General features: G+C 34.9%; 1 protein-coding gene across 4 annotated transcripts in view; it reads right to left on the reverse strand.

The window, feature by feature from the left end:
* ARHGAP15 (Rho GTPase activating protein 15) overlaps window positions 1-19,286 on the reverse strand; it is a 640,576-nt gene that overhangs the window by 218,982 nt on the left and 402,308 nt on the right. For all 4 annotated transcript variants that reach the window (XM_017523184.2, XM_037736629.1, XM_037736627.1 and 1 more), the window contains one exon: window positions 3,017-3,094. In XM_017523184.2, the coding sequence (XP_017378673.1) occupies window positions 3,017-3,094 (78 nt within the window). The remainder of the gene's footprint in view (window positions 1-3,016; window positions 3,095-19,286) is intronic.

Below are 19,286 nucleotides of genomic sequence, written 5' to 3' on the forward strand. Positions count from 1 at the left end.
ATAATTTGTGTTGAGTGTGTTATATTCTGACAGTGCTATAAACCAGGAAGACAGTTTACTGACAATTCTGTGCTACCAGATACCAACTCAGGCCTCTGTCCAGCTTTACATTGTCAATTCTCATGGAAACATGAGCAGTTACATAGCCTCAGAGGACGCTGAAGTTTGGATTGCAAAAGACGAGATGGACAGATTTCATATTTTCATTGCAGATTTTTTTCTTTGCCTTTTCAAACTGCTGAGCATAATTTTTTTAAAGGCAGGAAATGCAACTAGTGTTTGTTTCTAGCATGGCTTCTGTTTTGAGATTTCTTCTTTGTAGAAGAAATGTGTTGCCCAGCTGTCTAGAATCCCAATCAGGATACCGTTTCAGCATGAAATATATTACAAGAATGATTTTAGCTGATTATAAACTAGAATGAATATGAGGCTAGGGCTATTTTATCCAAATTTTACCCACAGAGGGGGCACTCTGATTCAGTTAAATGGAAATAAATATAAATAAATGAGGTAAAGTTTAGTTCTGTGTTTTGCCCAGAAAAGAGAGTAATTGTGAAAGACAAAGAATTGCATTAGTGAACAAGCAGAGCTGTGGAGATTCTCAGTTACAGAGATTCTTAGAAACAAGAGTCATGTGGCAATTGGCCAAAGGTATCACAATCAACATTTTACAGACTGGTTCAACCCAAGTTGAATTGCTGGAGAATTGAATGCTTTCCAGTTTTAATACTTCTCCTACCTGCAACACCCACACACACTGTTCAACAAATATTACTTAAAAACTCCCTGTATGAGGAACTCCTTGTATGAAAACACCAAGGCTAGAACTGGTTAATGGGAAAAGATACAAAGATGATTCAAGTCCTACCTTTTCAGACATTTCAGCCAGTATCCTATTTTTTGATTCCAAGACTTACAAATTTTAATGTTTCTGAAATACAATCACTGAGTACATTTGATTATATCCTTTCCAAAAGTTGGCATTAAATCTATGGGTCTTATAATAGATGGAATTTTAAAAGTTAGAAGTGAATGTACTACTGTAAATTCAGCTACCCAGTGTAAGGGGAACAGAAAAGAAGTCTGACTGGAGGATTCTTGAATGAAATTACTATAATCTGGGCCTTGACAAAAATAAAAAGAAGAGGAAGAAGAAGAAGAAATCTTCCAGGCTGGAAGCTTGTGTATGTGGGATGGGAAGGAAGAGAGAAGGATATTGAAAGTAAAGGGAAGAGCATGTGCAAAGACATTAAAAAACACAACAGTATGTAAATGTGGGAGTACAGTTTATATATTAAATAGATGTATTATGAAAAACATTCAGAGGACCTGAAGCCAGCTATTATAGAAGCTAAGTGGGAAGCTAGAGTACCAGGATTTGGAGTTCATCTGAAGACACTATTGACTGTTTTTAAGTGAAAGGAAAACTAACATGAGTCTGTCACATTCCTAAGGCAGTGCCATAAATGCTATCCAATTTAATTCTCCCAAATGTTTCCAACGCATCCCCCCACTGTTTTTCCTGATAGGGAACAGAGGCACAGTGAGGTTAAGATGCCAAAGATACAAGGAGTAAGTCTAAGTTCTACCCCATCTGTATGATTTTAAAATTAAAAAACCTAGTAGTTGTGTATAACACCAACTTAAGATGTTTTGGTTTTCTTGTCTTTCATTTGCTAATTTTTTATTTTTATTTTTCGAATTAATATTTTTTTTAGGAGCAGTTTTAAGTTTACAGAAAAATTGAGTAGAAAGTACAGAGGATTACCATATATCTCTTCACCCTTCCAAAAGTTTTCCCTATTAATAACATCTTGTATTAATGGGGTAGATTGTTACAATTGATAAGCCAATTTTGATGTATTATTATTAACTAAATATTATAATTTACATAAGGATTCACTCTTTGCATTGCATTTTATGGGTTTTAACAAATACGTAATGACATGTATGCAAATTTGCAGCATCACACAGAAATGTTTGACTGCCCGCATAATCCCCTGTGCTCACCTATTCATCTCTCCCTCTTTCCCCTCCGAACCTCTCCCACTGCTTCCCCTGATCTTTTACTGTCTGTAGTTTTCCTTTTCCCAGAGTGTTATATTGTTGGAATCACACATTTTCACACTGGTTTCTTTTACTTAGCAATATGCGTTTAGATTTCTCTAAGTCTTTTCATGGCTTGAAAGCTCATTTCTTTTTATCCCTGAACAATATTCCATTGTATGGATGTATTATGGTTTTTTTGTCCTTGCACCTATTGAAGGATATCTTAGTTGCATTCTTGTTTTGCCAATTACGAACAGAGCTGCTGTAAATATTTGTGTGTACGTGAGTTTTTAACTCATTTGGGTAAGTACCAAGAAGTACTGGATCATACAATAAGAATACGTTTATTTTCATAAGAAACTGCCAAATTGTCTTCCAAAGTGACTGAATTATTTTGCATTTCCACCAGCAATGAAGGAGAGTCCTGTTGCTCCGGATCTTAGCCTGCATTTGGAGTTGTCGATATTTTAGCCATTCTAACAGGTGTGTAATGGCATCTCATTGTTTTAATTTGCAACTCCTTGATGGCATATGAACTTTCTAATTTTTTTGTTATCTATTATGTTTTTCTAATATCTGTTATTTTGACTTTTACATTTTCCATCATTCATTCTTTCATTTGTCAACATATAGTAAGTGTCCATTATAAGCCAGTAACATTTTCTGAATCTGGGTGATTTTTCTTTCTTTTACTTTTTCTATTCTTTCCTCCATTTTTAATTTGACATGTTCCCTTCATTATTTGTTTTACATAACCTATTAATTTGTCCCTGTATATATTCTAATCATTTCTAGATAAACTGGTTGGTTATCCTTCATTTTTCTGATAATATTTTTTAAATTTCTTCCATTCTTTTTCTCCTGTTAGTTTTATTATTGTTTATTCATAGTACATGCAGCACACAGTCTGAAATATTGTTAGATATGAAACCGTTGAAAAAAAATGTCTGAAGTGGAAATCACCTACCTTGGTTGACGATAAATCTTAACTTTTGTATTGTTGCCAGATTGCCACTAACTCGATATATTCCATCAACATCTAGACCTGAAAACAAAAGGGCATATTTTATATTGGCACATGTAAGAACTGAGATGGTAAAATTAAAAAACTATGAAAACAAGAAGTAAATCACATCAAGTATCTCTTTTCAGAGAAAAGTAATTTCTATGTTCTAAATTATGCAATCTTCAAAATTTTAATCCCAATAAAGTAATCATGGTATTCAGTCATAATTAAAATTATCATCATAAATTTGAGTCTAATTAAGGCACAAAAGAGCAGTAGGCAGAATGGGATTACATTGTATATTTAAAACTCATTTCCAATGAAAAAATAGGAATCAAACTGGATGGTGGGGGGAGCCTCCAGACATTTGTGTATTATTGCCCTTTTTTTTTTTTACAAGGTAAAATAACTCAACACATTTGTGAGACATTTGCTACTGGCCTGACTTACTGTCTTCCTGCCTTTCTGTCTCTCTTCTTTCTTCCTTCTTCTCCCCCCAGCTCCTTTTCTTCTTTCCATTTCTATTCTATTCTATTCTATTCTACTTTATTCTATTCTTGTTTTTCTGTGATCTCTACAGAATAACATATTTTGGTCTGATTAATTGAAACTAAAAAGTAAAAATTCTTTTCCAGATATAATGTTAGTCTATTATAGGTAATGGGGTGCATCATTATGAAGAGAAAAATAATTTTTGGCTAAATGGTAAAATGAATTTCAGATTATTTCAGAACTGGTCATCTGTAATTTAAAATAACTTATCCCAGCAGTGAATTTCAATAATCATTCATTTGTTTTCCACACATCTGTATGTGGAATCTAGTCATTTTCATGACCACATTATGAAGACAATGAAGAAACAGGAAAATGAAAGGGGCATCACTTAGTCAAAAACTATAGTGCCTAAAAATGCTGATAACATAATTGTAATGTCAAGAGTGTATATTCTCTGGGCACTCAGAGAGACCTAGGTGAGACTGCCAGCAGATGCAGTCTTATCTCAACAGTTTCTCTATGGAGGTGATACAGGATCACGGATAACCATTGTAATTCACAGTAGTATTAAACATATTGGTAGAAATTATTGCCATAATATAACAGAATAAAGGCTTTCCAAAGCTCTTTACTGACATAAAATGAGCTCATTTATTGCTTTACCATCTTTACATTTTTATACACTTTATATTAGGAACAGTTCTGCCATTATAAAAAATATTTCACTGGGAGATTATGGTAGAATAACATAACTTATAACATTGGTAATAATAGTACAATTTAGGACAATCATTCACTATAGTTTTTACTCTTCCATGTAATAAAATATAGGGTAACTTGAGATAATGGCAATAAAATGCAATAGCTATTAATACATGTATTAATTCACGTGAGTTTATAGTTTTAGAATAATCTAGGAAATTACTGAGACTCTGTCTCTTCCTGAGAACTATAAATTGTAAGGAACTGGGTGAAGCTGGATACCAGTTAGCCAGTGGTGAAAGTTTGTAAGACTTTAAAAACTTTTTTTGATTTGAAAAAATCAAATACATTTTTTCTTTGTAATGCACAAAATACCTCCATTAAGCTAAGTCTACTCTGGTTTGTTTGTTTTAAAGTACAACTTCTGCTTGACAGCTTAAATGTGATAATAGTCCTAATTAAAATTTTTCTAATGTTTAATTCCTAGCTTTAGTATTGGTCCATTTTGGTCTTAAGTTCATGTACTTACACCCAGAATGATAAAAGAGTAATTTATAAAAAACTTATTAATTAGTTTCTTTTTTCATTTGTCATTAGATGCTGTTTGGTACTTAGTTTTAACCTATAAAATTTTAAATAAGGGATAGATTTTAAAATGCTAAAAATTGTACATTCAAGGGTGTCTTTCTCAAAATTTTCTTAATTTTTTTGAACATATAGCTACTGATGAAATTATTTTAGAATTTTTCTCTAAAATCACCCTCAGAGGCCCCGAAGTGTTTACACAAAAATGTTCATGATGGTACGCTTGGGGCTTTTGAGGAGCGTTTTTGATTGGGAAGTAGACAAATGTCATCAGAACCATGAGTGGTGAATAAAGTCACTTTGATGCCTGCCACCACAAACAAAGTTTTATCAAATGAATGTGGCTCTGATTTGTTCCCATCGATTATCAATTGATTTTAAGGAATTTAGAGAAAAAGAATATTTTAGAAAATAGAAACATCAATGGATTATATGGGTCTTTGTTCTGTAAATGAGAAATTCTAATATGCTTTTTAAAGAATCAATCGAATCATCCTATTTGCAATAATGATTAAAGACGAAATATGAATATCTATTACAATAAAAATGAGAATGTATATTTTTTAAAATTGTTTGTTTGCTAATTAGCTAGACCCTTATCAGAGGTTGATTCTAAATAAAATTATTTGAACTTCAAAATTTAATTGCAAATAAGGGACTTAATCCTCACTGTATTTTATTTATTTTTTAATCCTCACTTTAATATGCCTATTCCTCTATACAAGGTGTAAAATCAAGTGTGTGTCTATTTTGAAGTTAGCACTCTTCCTTTTCAAATATTATTATAAATCCTATTGGAATGCATAGAGTTGTAAACTGGTTTTTAACTGCTGAAATCCCGTGTATTCAAAACTTTCTTTTTCTCTTAGAGTTATAATGTAAGAAGTACTTTCCTTGGTATTCCATAAATTTCTGTAACTTCTTTTTAAGTCCAGCCATCAAAACCATTCGAAAAAGCAATATGGATTGGACAAATTATATATGAACAATTGGAAAGCAGTATATCATTTAAAGAAAGCAGCCTCATCCTAAAGTAATAATGCAACTTTCTTTTGGCATAAAAGGAGGGAGCACGGTTGACGGAGACAGGGAGGGTAAATCAGACCTGTGCCACCACTGTGGTTGCAGACCTGTGCCACCACTGTGGTTGCAGACCTGAGTCACAGCAGAGAAACTACTCTGTGGCTGAAGATAGAAACCAGAAAGAAAAAAGGAGTAAAGCAAAACATATTAGATGCAATATGAATCTATCTTGACACAACTTCCAAGCTCTTTAGATTCAAAGATATCAACACTATATATCTTGTGAACGATAATGATCTCTGACATTAGCGGCTCCTGCTTTGAATGGCTCATGCTTTCCTGCTATCATACTTTTTAAATTACATAAATAGAGTTAAAATGACAAAGCACATATTGAAAAGGAGGGTATTACATTTTGCAAAATAATCTGAAACATATCAGTGAATTTTAACAGTTATAAATTATATAGGTCCAGTCTTGAAGTTGATCAGCATTCCCCAGAATGGCTCACAGAACGGCAAACCCAAAGTCCTAGGACTGTTGCCTAAATTACAATTATTCACGTGCCATCCTCCCTTTACTCCAAGAACTTTGAAAGTTATGCCAAACCAAACCAATGTAAATTGGTGGATTTGGACATCCTTTTCAGAACATTATTCTTGCTGGATTGCAAACTACTTATTTTGGAAATATAATTAGACTTTGTATGATTTTTAAATGAACAATGTCTTCAAGGTAACTTTTTTGTGCTTTGGAGAAGGTTGGTGAAAAATCGCTTAGAGAGGTACCCCTTTCAAGAAAATAACATGACTGTAAATGCTGACAGGAATTTTGCCTTTTATGCTGAAAATACTTTGGGAACATGATAAAACTAAGTCATTTTACTTTTAAAAATCAGACTGGCATTAACAGTAGCAATGAACAATTCTCTGAAGAAATCCACATTCACTGAAATATCGTTTATTTGTTCATCATCAGCTGAACTTATATTTCAAAATAGTGTTTACTGTTGGCAGAAATCACTGGGTATTGCTGTAGGGGATTTTTAAAAGTCTCCCCACCCCTCCCCCATTTATTCTGAAGAAGCTTAGAGTGGGATAGACACACAATTAGGAGTTATTAGAGCAAATGGTGGGTCTAAGCTCAGTGGAAAGAATGCAGCTGTCATGAGTAATTCCCACCATAAATCTTAGCCACTTTGTAAAAAGAAATCTAAGACCAACACTCTGTCCAGAGTTGACTGGCTTATCTGCCAAAATATGGCAGTTTTTGACAATGCAGATGAGTCTGTTACAAATACTCAAAAACTGGTTTAGGTAGCATTTTTGGTAGCCCAAACGATGGACAAACCACGCAGATGTGGAGTTTGAGCCTGGTTGAGTGGTGTGCCCCAAAAGCCTGCTTGTTTTTCTGATCCATAACAAAATGCATATGATCCTCTGCAGTCTGCAAATGTGGGCTGGGAACTTAGCACAAACAGTCCCTCTCCTGAGATTTACAGCACTTCCCAATTCCTAGGAGGCCAGAGCTACCACAAGAAAAGTCATTTTCGAAATACTTTGGACTTCTGGCTTCTCCCTCCAGCAAAAGCCTTTGAGCACAGAAACACTCAGATTACCCTCAAACTCTGCACATTTCTCACTCGGTCCTTCCAAAGTTCTACTTGGGTTCTGAGCTAAACATGAGAAGTTCTGGTGCCATTCAGACCTATCCGTCCTCAAGTTGAAATGTTTCCAACATTGTTTTTCTAGCTTATTTGTTCACACACTTTAAATTCAATGACTGAGAGTACAGGATATAATTTAAAACTTTAATCTCTCTTCCAACTCAGTGGCTGGTGTTTATTTTGTACCTATCTGCCATCTTTATTCAATTATTGTTAATTTCTTATGAGATGCCCATCTTTCAATAGCCTTGCTATTTTCTAAGAGTGATTCTCTTAGGAAATAGCTGGCAGAATTTTCATTTTCAAACAAGAATAATTTTACTCTACAGGGTAACTATATAACTTCATAAAAAACATTCTAAAATATATATGCAGTTTTTTTTTTTGCTATACTTCTATGGTTAAAAAATAAAAAACAAAATTCAACCATTAGAACAATATACAGTCAGAACTAAGTACAGTAGGTGCCCCAACATGCTTTCCAAAGACAGTCTATTTTATGCCAGGCTCAGTGGCTCACACCTATAATCTCAACACTTTGGAAGGCCAAGGCAAGACGATCACTTGAGCCCAGGAATCCAAGACCAGCCTAGGCAGCATAGTGAAATGCTATCTTCACAAAAAAATTTAAAAAATTAGCCTGGCTTGGTGGCATGTGCCTGTGGTCCCAGCTACTTAGGAAGCTGAGGTAGGAGAATCGCTTGAATCCACGAAGTTGCGGCTGCAGTGGGCCTTGATCATAACACTGCACTCCAGCCTGGGTGACAGAGTGAGGACCCGTCTCAAAAAGAAAAGTCCTATTTTCATTCTTTTTGTTACTTAAGGTTAATAGGTCATATTTCTGCTTATTATTAACTTTGAATGCGATTTATTGACCTCTCAGAAAATACAAAAAGCTTAGTGCATTCATAGTTCCAACTATTTATCTGTATACCTTTTCTCTTTATTGAGTTATTTGCCTATTTCTATATCTTAACATATCAAATTATTTCTGAGCTATGAAAATAAAGTGGTATATTTATTCTTACTTCTCTCCACCACTTTCCAGTTTTATTCTTTATGCTTTTATTGTTTATATTCTTAAAATTTGGGACATTTTGTTTTTTATAACTATTTTGTGACTTATATATGGGTTAATAGTAGTCATCATTTTTAAAAAGGGAATGTGATTGGGTTTAACATTAAAATTTAGTTTCACAAAGGAGATCTCCCGAGTGTAAAGAATTAACATGTCCTCGTCTTCCTTTCTAGGTTTCTTCATTCCTTCAAATTAAGTGCTGCCCAATAAAAGTTTCTGCAATGACAGAAACGTGCTATGCCTTTGCTGTCCAAACCAGCATTCAATGGCTACATAGGACTGGCTACAGAGAATATTAACCACTTGAAATGTGGTTAATACAACTGAGGGACTGAATTTTATTTTATTTAGCTTTGAGTAACTTAACCATATGTGGTGGCTGGTGATGCCCGTTTTAGACAGCGTGGCTCTACGTCAGCATCAATTACCCTCCTTTTCTTGTATTTCGTTGTTATTCTTTCTTGGATTGAATTTTAAGAGTTTCTTGATTTATAAAAGTAAGTAATCAGTAATTTTTCTTATTTTACTCATCTCAATGACTGTTTTCTTTTCCTTCCCAATTGATTGTTGATTTGAATATTTCAGTTTCATAATCTTTTACTTTTTTAACTTTGAAAAATAAATGTTCCATTGTCTTCTAGCATCCCTGCTGTTAAGTCTGATGTCAAATTGATTCTTGACGCTTTGCAGGTAAATTGTTTTTGCTCCCAGGGATTAAAAAAAAAAAATCCCTTTAAACTTGTGGCAGTAAAATGTCACTCATATGTGCTGCCCATCTGGGCCTTTTCATTTGGAAAACATTGTCTTATATTATTTATTCAATATTGTTTTCCCTCTGTTATCTGTCTTCTGTATCTAGAATTTATTTAAGATGGATGTTGTTCAAATATTGGATTACCCTTGAGACTGAATTAATTAAAATAAACAGTTGTCATGGGTACCTACGTATGAGTCCAGATCTTTCCCCCTGCCAACAACTTGTCCAATCTTAAATGGGAATGGTGTATGGGGGTGTCTTGCAGGATAAATAGGTGGTGAGTAGACAACAGGCCAGGAGTTCTCCCCAGTTATCAAAGTAAGGAAGACTTAACTTGGTATACAGTGGATTTTACCTATTTTGGTCCTGGGCAAAGGTATATCTAACTCTGTTGGAGAGGACCTGAGATACTTTCTTCTCTACTGCCTTCCTTCTCAGATGCCAGCAACTTTTCTATTTGTACAGAACTTGCTCTCAGGCTCAAGTACCTGCTGTAGGTGCTTACTCGGTACAGGATAAAGAAAGAGGAGCCCAGCTCTCACAGCCATCAGATCCTATTATTTAATAAATAACTTTCTTTGCTGCCTTCTTGATAATTTCTGTTCTTTTTACTTGTTGACTCCAAGTTTGGTTATTTTCTGGGACATCCCTGGAATGAACTGTGCCTAATTGTGGTGTCTGGGAATGGTGTTTCTCCTGCTTTCATTTTTCCACTTGTTTCGGTCCATCTGCTTTTCTCTTTCTGGAATTTCTATTTCTCATCTGCTGATGGTACCTTTTCTGTTTTCAGCACCATTATCAGTTTTTTTTCTTTAAAAACACATATTTTCTATTATTTCATAGTGTTTTTTTTTTTTTTTGGAAAGAGAATCAAATATGTTTTTTTCAGTCTGCCAAGTTGAATGTGAGGCCTACATGGTTTTTCATAAAAACAGAAATTTCAGAGTTGAAAACAGAAGTTTCATTAGTTTGTGAAGATACTATATAATTTTCATTATTGGTACATGGGAAATAAATGGTGAGGGATTAAGCTATGAATATTTAAAACAGTCACTATGTGACTCCAATTCTAATGTTGGAAGAATAGGTTGATACAGGGTGAGTTTCAGTGTATCTCTCATTTCATTTTTCTTATTCCTGTCCTTTTCTGTGTTTATAGAAATTCCTATTATCACTTATGCATTTTCCAATTCTCCTTTTATTACTGAGTTTTAGTTTTCTCTTCCATTTCTTTCATGACCCTTTTCTTTTCCATTTTTATCTCATTTTGGTTTTTTGTTCTCCCTTCCTCATATCTCTGCTATAAATGCTTGCTTCATAGACACAATTATTGCAACATCTTTCCTTTAATGTCATAACAAAATACCTTCATTTTTTCCTTCATTATTTTGTTTATTTGCTTTTGGTTATCATCATTATATAGATTTTTGGCTCATTTTTAATTATTCATTTCTGAATAAAATATTTTTCATCTCTTAGGTATTTCTAGGGGATTCATATGGAAAATAAGAATTTTTATTCTGTTAAGACATGGAAGAGCTAAATAGTTGTTGCTAATTTTTCTTTAATGTTAGACTAAAAAGAGGTCACTAAGAAAAGAATTTTTTTTCTGAGAAAGTAAGTGGCTTAGAATCTATGATACTAAAAAATGAATAATTATTTAAAATTGTTTATATAGCCAGTGTCTGAGCTATGGTCAAATTCCAGATTTAAATTAAATACCTTGAAAGAGCACATAATAAAGGGAATATACACATACACACACACACACACACACACACACACACACACACACACACACTTGTGGTACTAAGAACAAGGTGGTAACAAGTAGACTCTTGAATCAGAAAGAATGCTTTCTAAGAACTTTTCATTGAACACTTGGGAAATTGGGTTCATTTTCAAATGCTTCACCCCCACTTGCTTCCTTTGCCCCTGTTATTTCAACCTGTTATTAGGAAATAAGATTTTTGTGTTCTTGACAAAATATTTATCATTAGTCCTATTTGCTCTTCTGCCCAATTCTGAACTCTTAATAAGCCTTGTCCTATCTGGACACCTGGGAAGACAGGTGCTCTGATACTGTTACAGCCTGAAAATCGGGAGAAGAAAAGAACTAAATACCCTAAGTGTTAAATGTGTTACCAGTTTGGTTTTCTTAGTGGTTCTGCATTGTACCATTTATGCCTTGAAAAGTTCTGCAACAATAGAGTTTAGTGATTGAGTAGGTGGCTTGATGAGGGGAGGTGTGGGTAGGAGAGTGGTTGGCCATCTTGCTTTTTACTATTATATATTCTTATATAGAGGCACAGGGTTGAATTCAGTCTTAGAAAACAATTTGTTGCATTACTTTTCTAGTTTCCTCATCTTTCTCATTCTTTTTAAGTAAGATATTGGACATTTCAATAAGAAGATAATTTCACTGACTTCTTCAAATGTTACCAAAAAAGAAGAAGAAGAACAAAAAACAAGTCATCCCTCCCCAGTGTGGTGGATACAGGGTTAAAACCACTGGCATTCGAGATGCTTATCCATATCATTGGAATCGGGAAGTGTAAACAGTAGTATACTTTAAAAAATCTTATTTTCTGGTTTCCATTTGCTGTGATTCTTTTTATGGATCAAGCATGTTTGTGTCTATAGCCCCTGTACATTTAATTTAACTCCCACCTTTAAAATGATTTCTTTTAACTTCAGGATTACCAAATGGTAAGTCAATCAGGGAAAAGACAAGGGGAAAAAGTTTCAATGTGGCTAATGTGATACAGATTGTGAAGCCATTTTGCACCTTGCTTAATACCTGGTTAACATGAAACAATAGTTGAACAATAGTGTCCTATCTGTGGTTCCGCATTTTCTGCACATTGATTCTTACATATCTCTCTAAGCTCAGCTAAGAATTTGAGGCCTAACTGCATGAAGCCTGCAGGATAGAAGACGTAAATATGATTTACAGATGTATGCCAGCCTTAGGATCATTTGGAAACTGCTGAAGATAAGAAAGATATCAGCAAGATTCTGAGTTTGCTTGTGAGATTTCTCCAGAAAAGAACCTAGCATCGGTGGCCTGATCAGACCAAAGATGACAAATTGAAATGATTTCTGGAGAGTGGGAAACAAGGCACCTATAAACAGTCATTGATAAATTATCTTACATGTTTTTTATTTTAAATCTTAGTCTTAAAGACAAATTTTAGTCAATAATTCTGGTTATCATTAAGTGAGAGCTGTTGCCTTCAGTGAAAACTTAGTGTATCTGGAAGATATTGAAGTTGGAGGTTGTATTTGGTTTACCTCATCTCATTTTCTGCATTTCTTTTGTGTTGCAGTTCCACTGTTATGCTGTGATCATGCTGATGTAAATAAATCATTCATTTGGTAGTATGACTTGCTTAGTTGTGCTTGATTAAAATAAATAGAAGTAATAAGAACAATGGATCTAATTTGGTCCAACATTATCATCTGGTAGTTTATAAGTCAATACACCAGCATAACCTGAGGTCCACAAAGCAGTGGGGTGGCCACAGCAGGTTTGAATAAAGAAAACCAGCTTCCTGGAGATGCTATTCCTAAGGAAAGCTTGGAGTCTCAGGAGGAATAATCTGTACTGTGTGCCCATGTACACTTTTTTTTCTTTAAAAATTTTAGCAAGAGACTATTTCATAAGTTAAAAAAACACACAATAAAAGGCTCACCAACACAAACAAGAAGAAAACTGAAAAATGGCTCCTTCTGGGATGAAGTCAGAAGAGTTATATAAAGTGTAGCCTTTGATCCCACCATACTTGAAACAGATATTGATTTAAAATTCATATATTTGCCATCATTCTTTTCAATCCCTCTACTCGTATTTTTTTTAACATCTAAACAAAGTGACCTCATTGTTTTCCACTGGATTTTTTTTTTTTTAAACATTGGCTGGGATGATTGAGATTCAGGAATGTGGGAAAATGGATTCCCAAACCACGTCCCTCCGCTTTCATTCTGAACTGTAATTTTTGGCTTGGCTTGAATCACAGTCATCACATTTCAGCCTGACTCTCTCTGTAAAGTGATCTTTCTTAAACATTTCTCTCACTCATCAAGGGATCAGAAACAAAGCTGTTCTAGCCTTTCAGCAAAACACTTACAGGCAGCTTTTACGGAGAAGTCGCAAGAGCTAAATTTCCTCTAAAATTGTTTGAAAAGCGAACATTTTCAGTGCCTCATTGTCCTTTTTGTGAATCTTGTCATCTGTGTGCCATGAGCTCCAGCAGCTATTTTAATCTGTTTTTGTTTGCAATCCATTTGGTGTCCACCCAAGGAAATGCAGGTGATTCTAATTAACTTACTGCTGAAGTTTAGGAAAAAAATATCTCAATTGTGATGTAGCAAATTATATACTTAAAACCCTTCTTATATTATTTATAACTTATTAATGAAAATGATTATAAAAATATTTATCACCTAATTCATTGCTGTTCACTTTTTAAAAATCAATGGGGATTATGGCACAAGAAAAAGCCACACACATACACAGACACAATACAGACCCCAAGAATGCTTGCCAACTTTTATTTAACAAGAGTAGCAACTTAAAAATAACATTATTTTTACTTTGTGCAACATAGTTTAATATCTGAAATAACCCTGTTCCAATAAAAATCTATTGAAATACTCTCAGGCCTAACTCTGCCCTGAAGGTAAAAGTGATTAATTGAAAGATTTTGGCAGATCTCTGCTCACCACCAGGGCAGTTTAATTTAGAACACATTCAACCGTTTCTCAGTGTCTCTGTGTTGGTGGAGCATAACTTTTGATCTTCTTTGGGGAGGTGCCTCTAATTCAGACCCTTTGGCTCGCCACTTCCTGGAGAGTTTTGATGGCTTGCCTCTGCTAAGCATTCAGGTGAGAGAGAGCCCTTCCCTGGCCACTGCCTCTAAAGTGAGTTCATAAAAGCAAATTCCAGGCACAAAGACAAGATATTCCACAAACCCATTTAAGTACACCAACCATCAGCAAAGTTGGTTGGTGTACTTAAAGTTGTTTGTGGCATATCTTGTCTTGGTGCCTGGAATTTAGATCTCCTGTTTAGATCACAGATAAAATAGTTCTTTTCAGCTTCTTGCTGGCTTTCCAAATTTCTGAGAAATTATAATGTCACTAGCCTTTTTCCCAGGCAAAGAAGAAGGTGCTTCTAACCATGACAGTGGATGAAGCTGAGACATTCAAACTTCCTATTCTTGGGAGACACAAATAGGATGACTGTTTTCTTTTGAGAATACAGGAGAAACCACCTAATGGATATCATTAATACTTCTGCTAAACAGAAAGATGGGACTAGTACATGTTTCTTCCTGCTTGGCAGATGGACCTGTGTTAAACTGATTGAATGGAAGAACAGATAAATTCTAAGATCTTCTGGGGCCCTTGAATTGGTGAATTCCAACTTTCCATGCAATTTGACAGATATTGTTTAGGCACCTATTATGTAGCAAAAGTGTGCTAGGGATTGGGGGTACAGTAACAAACACTTCCAGATGTTATGAAGCCATAACATGCACTAAAATGTGAGAACATATATTCTCCGTGAGGTGGATTATAAAAATGATTATGTTTTTAAATCATTTTACATATTTCCAAAATCTTTTATAAGTGTATATGTGCTTATATGTATACATGTGTGTAGTATATACATATATATTACTCTTGTCAACAAATATTAATGACATTATGAAAACATTATGCCATAGATTAAATTCGTTGATAATATATACTTATGAGTGTATGTTCCCACAGGTCTACTTGAAAAAATGTTGGGAGATTATCATAAATCTATTCTGTATCATTGAATACTGTATTTTGTATCTCTAATTTAGCTGAAAGATGGTTTAAGACTCTTGAAATAATGTTCAAAATCTTCATGAGACACACAGTAGAAATTTCAAAATTAAGTATTTCAGAAACTATTTCTTATTTAGGAAATCACTTCCAGATTTGGTGATATAAACATAAGGTATCAGAATGGAGTTGAAAAGACAAGAACATTTTCCCTACTTAGAAGCTCTACCTTTCCGTGGACAATTTATACCATTGGCTTTTGTGATTTTGGGACTCGTACAAAAAGAAATATATAAGCAAAAGCCAAGAGGTAGCAATAAAGTTGCCTTTCTGACTTTCTTTCTTTCTTTCTTTCTTTTTTTTTTTGAGACGGAGTTTCGCTCTTGTTACACAGGCTGGAGTGCAATGGCGCGGACTGGGCTCACCGCAACCTCCGCCTCCTGGGTTCAGGCAATTCTCCTGCCTCAGCCTCCCGAGTAGCTGGGACTACAGGCACATACCACCATGCCCAGCTAATTTTTTGTATTTTTAGTAGAGATGGGGCTTCACCATGTTGACCAGGATGGTCTTGATCTCTTGACCTCGTGATACACCCGCCACGGCCTCCCAAAGTGCTGGGATTGCAGGCGTGAGCCACTGCGCCCGGCCTCTTTCTTTCTATTATGACACCAGAAAGATTAGGCTTCTTCTAGTGGTCTAGGAGAGACTTAACTTTTCAGCTTCCTTCTGTACTACATGAGGGCTGTTAACCATCTAGCAAAGAACTATACACCCTCTGGTTACTCAAAACACTTTGTTGACTTAAAAAAAGGCATTCCAATACCAATTGTTCCCTTATGCAAACTCATCTAGCACTAGTGTAATACAAACCAGATTTTCAGCTTCTGGGTGATTTTGTCACATAGGTCTACTTGAAAGACTTGTTGAAATAAGTGGGTATATGCATGTATATATACATATATATTTATATATATTTAATATCTCTCATTTCATTCTGATCTATTGCCATGGAAAGAAAGTATATTAAACTAACTTGTGCAAAAAAAAAAATAGACAACTGAGATTACATCAAACTAGGAAGCTTCTGCACAGCAAAGGAAACAATCAACACAGTAGAGAGCCTACAGAACAGGAGAAATTATTTTCAAACTACACATTCAACAGGAGGTTAATATCAGAATTTATAAGGTCCTCAAACAACTCAATATCAAACAAATGACCAAAAAGCAAGCAACCTTAGCCCAAGTTAAAAATGAGCAAAACACTAAATAGATATTTCTCAAAAAAGAGACATACAAGTGGCCAATACAAACATTTTCCCGTTAGGTAAACGGGAAAATGATCAACATCACTAATCATTAGATAAATGCAAATCAAAACAATAATGAAATATCACTTTATCTCGGAGAGAATGGCTATTATTAAAAAGACAAAAGATAACAAGTGTTGGCAAAGAGGTGGAGAAAAGGGAACTCTTTTACATTATTGGTGGGAATGTAAATTAGTACAACTATTATGGAAGCAAGTATAGAGATTCCTCAAACAATTAAAAATAGAACTACCATAGGATCTAGCAATCCCACTCACTGAGTATATATCCAAAGGAAATAAAATCAGTATGTAAAAAAAAAAAAAATATCTGCACTCTTATTTTATTACAGCAATATTTACAATAATCAAGGTATGGAATTAACCTATGTGTTCATCAATAGATGAATGAAGAAAATGACACACACACACACACACCCCGAAATACTATTCAGCCATTAAAAATTCTGCTATTTGTGACAACATGAATTAACTTGGAGGACATTATGCTAAGTGAAATAAACCAAGGAACAGAAAGATACATATTGCATGATCTCACTCATGTGTGAAATTCAAAAAAGTTGATCTCATAGAAATAGAGAGTAGAATGGTGGTTACTAAAGGCTGGGATGACTAGGGGAAATGTTGAGGAGGAGGAAATAAATGTTGGTCAAATGATACATAAATATCATTAGATATGAGGAATAAATTTTAAGGGATCAACTGAATAGCAAGATGACTACAGTTAATAACAACATATTACATTCCTGAAAAATGTAATGAGAGTGAATGTTAAGTGCTCTCATCTATGATAACTATGTGAGGTAATTTGTTAATTACATAGATTTAACAATTCCACAATGTCTATATACTTTAAAACTTCATGTTGTACCTGATAAAAACACACATTATCCACAAAAAACTAAGATGTTTTATATATGCTGCTGTTCATTCACATATTTATGAAATATGTAACCCCATATATGTGACTTTTTAAAGAGGTAAGATATCAGTTATAAATACTTTTCATGTTTTCTTTTGTATAAAATGTATATAAAGGATGACTTAATTTCCTTATTTCCTACAAGGGATGACAGAGTTTGAATTATAAGAATGTTAGAAAATCCATAGTCAGTCACTATAGCTAGATCTTGAAGTGCCATGGAAGGTAGAAATGAAAGATTACCAATTTGAAGACTTGGATTTTATGCCATTAGTTCCCAAGCTAAATTTTAATATTAATTATAGAAGCTACATTTGCAGTTTATTTTCAGAATTTGGGGAAGATAATTCTGTTTTAAAACATTTCTTTCACACAGCCTTGCTTATGTCTAAAATTCTGTAACTAGAATTAATTCCTTTTTCCTGAAAGCCTATTGGAGGAATTCACATAAAACCTCACTAGTCATATATGGTTTAGTATGGATTAATTTATTGGATCCTTTACTGGGAGCAGACTTTAACTGAAAGGAAGGCAAGTACAATGAGTTCACTTGTATAGGATGTGGGAGAGAAGAGGAGGAGAATAAGGAGTCAAATATAATACATAATGGGAGAGGAACAGAAAAGGAGAGTGGGTGCACCACACTGGTTTCAAATGAATTCAAAAGAGTAGTTGCTATTATCCAAAGTTTCTCCCTTCCTGGGTTACCTGCCATTTCAGACACACCAAGACAGAGGAAAAGGAAGTATTCTTACTGTACTTAAAAATTTGGGGGATAAGAGGCACATTTTCAAATGTGATTAAACACTATTTTAAACATGATTTATTTTTATAATAATTTTTTACCATAAGGAAATTAGGAATACGGAAACTGTAAAAGCAATCATCATCTTCAGGGACAACTTGTAAAATAACTTTTCTTTCAGGTGAGTGCAATGCTCTAAACTGCGGTTCCTAAATCCATATAGATTTTTTTATTTTTAACTTTTATTTTTTTGAGACAGGGTCACACTCTGTCACTTAGGCAGGAGTGCAGTGGTGTGATTACAGCTCATAGCAGCCTCAACCTCTACATGCTCAGGTGATGATCCTCCCACCTCAGGCTCTCAAGTAGCCGGGACTGCAGGCACAAACCACCATGCCTGGCTTTCTTTCTTTTTTTTTTTTTTTTGGTATTTTTTGTAGAGACAGGGTTTCACCATGTTGCTCAGGCTGGTCTGAAACTCCTGAGCTCAAGAGACCTGCCCACCTCAGCCTTCCAAAGTGCTGGAATTATAGGCATGAGCCACTTTGCCTGGACCCACATAGGCCTTTTTTTCTGCAGATTGAAATGTTGTGAATATACACAGCATTTTCCCATGAAATCATCAGGTCTCTGAAGCCAGGCTGTCTCCTCTCTGGGTAAGAGCTGCAGAGAACGCCGTGACTTCTCTCACCACATCACTCTCCTACAGTTTCACTGTATGTGGCGTCGTCTGTGTATACATCACTGACTCTGTATTAGCCAATTTTCATACTGCTCTAACGAACTGCCTACAACTTGGTAATTTATAAAGGAAAGAGGTTTAATTGACTCACAGTTCAGCGTGGCTGGCAAGGCCTCAGGAAACTTACAGTAATTGTGGAAGGCGAAGGGGAAGCAAAGCACCATCTTTCCAAGGCGGCTGAAAGAAGTGCCAGCGAAGGGGAAAGAGCCCCTTATAAAGCCATCAGATCTCGTGAGAGCTCACTATCGAAAGAACAGCACGGGGGAAACCATCCCCATAAGTCAATGATTCAATTACCTCCACCTGGTCTTTCCTTTGACATGTGGGGATTATGGAGCTACAATTCAAGATGAGGTTTAGGTGCGGA

The sequence above is a fragment of the Cebus imitator genome, unplaced genomic scaffold (genome assembly GCF_001604975.1).
Source record: "Cebus imitator isolate Cc_AM_T3 unplaced genomic scaffold, Cebus_imitator-1.0 Scaffold27, whole genome shotgun sequence".
NCBI lineage: Eukaryota > Metazoa > Chordata > Mammalia > Primates > Cebidae > Cebus > Cebus imitator.